Raw genomic sequence first — 5512 nt, forward strand, 5'->3', positions numbered from 1 at the left:
AAAAATGAAAATTAAAGTGTTTTAATCTTTCTAAAAGGGGCTAATGTTGCAGATGGAAATGAAAATAAAGAGTTTGGATCACCTGGTGGGGTTTAAGTGTGTTGTTTGTTGTATGTGTTGCTTTATTTACAGTCTATGGTTGTGAATAACAGTCTATGACGTCAGACTGCTCGATGGGGGTACTGTCGCTTTAAGACGGTCACGTGACAACAAAGAAGGACAACTTGATGGAGGAAGCAGGAAGTTCGTCTAGCAAGAAGCAGAGTCTGAGCATATAAACAATACACAAAGAACACAACTAAAAGACTGGTTGAAATAGAGACACGTAAATAAGAATGGCCGGCATTAAAGGTATTTTATTTGATCCTGTCATCAGATTGTGTGGACTCCAAACTGTTGAATAGTCGATAAGTATCGCAGAATCTTTAAGCGCTTTATGCTTTCAAAACATTGCTAGCTTTGCTCTCAACACTACTCGTTGGATTTTGTTAAACAATAGACAAACTTTCTAAAGATATGAAAGTTTGCTACAAGCTATACGGTTCCCTTTTAAAAAAAATATTCAGCTGTGTATTTTATTTATTTATTTATTGCTTTTTTTGTACAGTAATGCTTACTATGAAGTAGCATACCGACGATTTTCATGCTAAGTTTGTCTTATCTGTATTATGTTGTCACTGCTCATTTATTTTGTACTCTCTTCATTTCAGCACTGGTGGGCTTGTCCTTTAGTGGAGCAATTGGACTTACTTTTCTTCTGCTGGGTTGTGCACTGGAACAGTACGGGTAGGTTTTAGAGTTTATGTGCGACATAATCTTCAATTCACTTGAATGTTATCAAAGGGAAATCAGTTGGTATGTTTCTCCAGGGAAATGGTTGTTTATCTGGTAGTTATACAACAGCAGTTAAAGTATAAATATAATATAATATTATATTATATAATATAATATAATATAATATAACATCTTACCTAAAAAAAAATGTTTTGAAGGATGCTCCTGCAATTTTTTGTTGCAGCTTTTAAGATGTTAACCCTCCTGTTATGTTCTTTTCTTAGGGACAGCAAAAATGTGCTTGGGACAACTTGAATCAGGGCATAGTTAATTATCAGAAAGTGTCAGAACCCCAAAAATCCCAATAAACATTTTTTTCATTCGCATTATTAGATTCAGACAACTTTATTGATTCCAAGAAGGCCAATTCATTTATAGTTTTCTCACAACATTTAACATCTACAACACATCCATCAGTTGTGCTCATAAGTTTACATACCCTGGCGGGATTTTTTTTGGCCATTTTTCAGAGAATATGAATGATAAGAGAAAAACTTATTTTTCACTCATGGTTATTTTTTTTCACTCATGGTTAGTAGTTAGGGGAAGCAAAATTGTTATCAAACAACTGTGTTTACTCTTTTTATATCATAATCACGACAGAAACTACCCAAGAAACCATAAATTCTGCCAGGGTATGTAAACTTATGAGCACAACTGTATTCATGCTACAAGTCACAAGTCAAGTACCGGGTCTGTACTCTGTACATGGGACCAGAGGGTCTGTGGAGGACAGCAATAAGTTAATGTAATAAATAAATAACAGAAAGGTACAACAACGATTAAAAGACAATATAATCTCTTGTCATACCAGGGTTATTTAAAATGACTAAAAATACTCAATTAACTCCATTACTTGACTCCATTACTAACCATTTAAATCAATATTTAGTGCAATGGTGTTCTTAACTCTCAAAGATCATTGTTCAATGAGGACCTCACTCGTTTTACATAAAAAATAATGTTAAAACTTTTTTTGTATATACATTGGAAAGTTCTAAATATAAATATAATAGTTTTACATGACTTAGATATTTCTTTATTTTTTTTTTATGTAGTGATGTTGGTAAATTAACACGACACACCTCTTCTGTCACATGCTCCACAAGTTTTAATACTGTATTTAGCTGATTTGGAAGGTATATATTGCCTAAAATGGAAGGAACCTCTGAATGCTGCAAGCCTTTCATCCACTGTGACATTAGGGCCTGGGTTATAGAGCAGTGGAAGTTGCTCTACCCACTTGTCCCTCACTGTTCTAAGGGCTGCCAGCTTGTCTCTCTTTTATCCCAGCTCCTGCAGTCAAATGGCAAAGTGTCCTTGGGCATGGAATTTTCATTTTATGTTATTTACGCTAATTAAGCCAAGCAGTAGAAGCTTCATAGCTAAAAAAAAATACTTTTAACATTTTTTTTTTCTTCAGATTTTGGAACTTTAAATTGTGTAAGTTTGACCAGCAACATAACAGGAGAGTTAAGAGACTTTTGAGATACATAAAAATGTTTAAATGTCAGTCCATCAAAGGCAAAGATGTTCAGTTCCTAATGTGGATGACACAACATTAATCATTTGGCCCTTGAATGGCCACTTATTTCTAACCAAGTGGCAATTGAAGCCAATGCAGAAGTGTTAAAAACTGCAGTTCATCGAGTGTCAGCTTGAGGCTGGCTCTGGAAGTACTGGAAACCACGGGGGGTGAATTTTTTCATAACGCTGCAATTTCAAAGATATTAAGATTACGAGTTTTCCATTATCAGAGGCACAGCTGACTTGATTGACAGGCAGGAACACTGTAGCTGTTGGCGAGGAGGCTCGAAGCCTGCCTCTTTACCTCACATTAACTCAACAGCAGTTAGGTTGACATCAGCATTTCCAATATGGCTCCCGCCGACGATTTGCTTCAAAACAGCACTTCTGAAACAGATGGGTGACGTCATGGATACTACGTCCAATATTTATACAGTCTATGCTTTGAACCCAATACTCCCATTTTATAGTACAAGATTTATAGCTCATGCTCAATCTGAGATGACTCATACCAGGTTAATTATTTCACCAGACCTTCAATCTGTACTTCATCTGTTAAACCCATGGACTACTCCTTTAAAATGTTTTATTTAAATGGTCGTTTTGACATAGCGCTTTTCTGTGAACCGTTCACTTGCTTACTTTCATCTGGCATGCTACAAACACATTTCGCTGCATTAAATGACTGTTCCTCGTCTTACTCTGCAGGGTATACTGGCCACTGTTTGTCTTGATTTTCTACGTACTGAGTCCCATCCCGACGTTCATATCCAGGCGCCTCAGTGATGACACTGACAGCTCCAGCAATGCCTGCAGAGAGCTGGCCTATTTCATCACAACTGGCATTGTGGTGTCATCTTTTGGGCTTCCCATTGTGTTGGCACGCACAAGCACAGTGAGTATTCTTTACCCGTGTCGAGATGTTTTTGAAAGTTATTTGTCCGTACAGGAAGCAGAGTTACAAACTTGTTGCTTTACCTGTTTGTATAGATATTTTCTACATTGCGAAGAATATTTATTCCTGCACTAAAGTGAGACAAATAGAGGGCTATGCATTTGTTTTGGCCGAAAGATTTCCTTATGAATCTTCTTCTTTTACAGATCCAGTGGGGTGCCTGTGGTCTGGTAATGACAGCAAACGCAGTCATCTTCCTCACAATCCTCGGCTTCTTTGTTGTGTTTGGAGGTGGGGACGACTTCAGCTGGGAGCAGTGGTAGAGAGCCTTTGGACAATGCAAAGAGACAAGGACAGAAAGATGGATGAAAGGATGGATATTTGGGGAGGTGGATAGTTGAATGGTTAGACTGCAGATTGAGGGGCACATGTGTCCTGCACTCCATGGGGGATGACACTCATGTTCAGCATAGCAAAATGTCAAATTTAACTAGGCATGTTTTCAGGACGATTATTCAATTTGGGGATATTAAAGTTGGAGACAACACAGTGTTCCCCATCAATGTGCCTTATGTCTGGGACCACAGAGACAATGATACCTATACCCCTCTTATGCAATTACCCCATCATTATCCACCTTAACCTGTGTATTTTAGCTGTCTCGCCCTCTATTTCACCCCCAAATCATCCACTTATTTTAGCTAACTGCTTTTTCCTTATACATTAGTTATTCAGTATCATAAAGGGATCATAGAGAGTAACTCTATTGTAACGCACACTGCCACGCTTTCTTTATTAACTGTCCTCATTGCTTAAGGGGGGAGTGCCAATAATGAATGGCTTGATTATAATTTGGCTCTGTTGGCTGTGCAAGTGTAAAAGCAGGGCAGGGCAGGTTGTGTTACTCCATGCTATCTGACAACTAGTTGTAGGACTCCTAATCAGGTAAAGATATGTTTGGACGGAGGTGATGTGTTTGTTTTCATTTTGCTACAAAGAGTTGAAACTACTTTTTATTCTAGTGCAATTGTTTACATTCTCACCAAAGATCATCTTAGAGTGCAAAAATAGAGCATGTTCACAATTGAAATGTGGGTTATGATGGGTGGCAAGCAGCAACTCGATCCTCAAAAGCAAGCGGAGGCATTAGAGAAATTGTCTTTAGAGAATGTCAAACCGTTTGTGTCTAGATCTCTCCACACTTTTTGTAATCTTGCAGATTATACAGAACTTCATACAAAAAGAGGATATCAATTTGTAAGTAATTTTTACATGTTAAACGGTAAATGCTGTTTATATATGTTTTTAGGCCTACAGAAGAGGGCTGTACCTGCAAACTAATTCAGAAGTGCCTGTTCATTCACAGTGGGGATTTTGGTCAATTGGAGAAATCGCTGTGATTTGGTTTCAAGTCTTTTATTTTGTGTTTCATCATCAGGAGCCACCCATCTGTAAACAAATATTACTTTCCCGTTTTTGGTTTCACCAACTGACTATTAATGTGTTTCTGGTATTTGTGTGATGAACCCCCTTGAGGGAGACTATCAGAAAACATGGTTTGTAATTTCTAATTTTCTAACTGCTCTGCAAGGAAATGTATCAATACTTTATGTTCCAAAACTGACATGTTCAATAAGATCAATTTTCAATACGTTTTTTTTCTTTCAGTTGTCACTCCAGTACCCACACTAACGCATTCTAAAAGGTTATTTTATATGCTCCTGACTGCATTTTGTTTCCCAACATTGATTAAAAGTCAGTGTTTAAACAAAAGGCTGGCTGTGTTACTGCTGATGATGTGAGGAGATGGGATGGAGAGCTTGATTTCATCTCTCTGCAGAGGCAATTGGTGATGCAAACAGACACCTGCACATCATTTATACAGTACAGCAGCTATACATATAGCTTTGCAAACCTCTTTAAAGGCCTCCCTCAAAATCCAGCCTGACAAATATGGAGAGCTGATGTGTATGAGTCTGGTTTTGAGTTTAGGCACATAGCTGTCTTGCTAGAATACTGCTAGAAATTCTGGTGTGAACAGCAGCTAAATAATACAAGTGGTTTCCAATATTCAACAAGCAGCATGCAATACACCTGTGCTTTTACTGGCAGTCTATCATTTTTACTGAAAGCATTTTTGCACCTGTCTGTCATGCTCTTCCACTCACACAAAAACATTATTGTGAATACAGATTGACAGCATTGTAGGATGTGGGCAAGCTGCATGACCAAGTAATGACAAAAACAAATACTGTC

General features: G+C 37.7%; 1 protein-coding gene across 1 annotated transcript; it reads left to right on the forward strand.

Annotated features, from left to right (window-relative positions):
* Positions 1-203: 203 nt before the first annotated feature.
* LOC117827096 (leptin receptor gene-related protein) lies at positions 204-5029 on the forward strand. The gene is made up of 4 exons (XM_034703566.1): positions 204-351; positions 711-786; positions 3070-3256; positions 3463-5029. The coding sequence occupies exons 1-4, from the start codon at positions 336-338 to the stop codon at positions 3577-3579; spliced, it is 396 nt and encodes a 131-aa protein (XP_034559457.1). The 5' UTR covers positions 204-335; the 3' UTR covers positions 3580-5029.
* Positions 5030-5512: the final 483 nt, after the last annotated feature.

The sequence above is a fragment of the Notolabrus celidotus genome, chromosome 15, assembly GCF_009762535.1.
Source record: "Notolabrus celidotus isolate fNotCel1 chromosome 15, fNotCel1.pri, whole genome shotgun sequence".
Taxonomy (NCBI): Eukaryota; Metazoa; Chordata; class Actinopteri; order Labriformes; family Labridae; genus Notolabrus; species Notolabrus celidotus.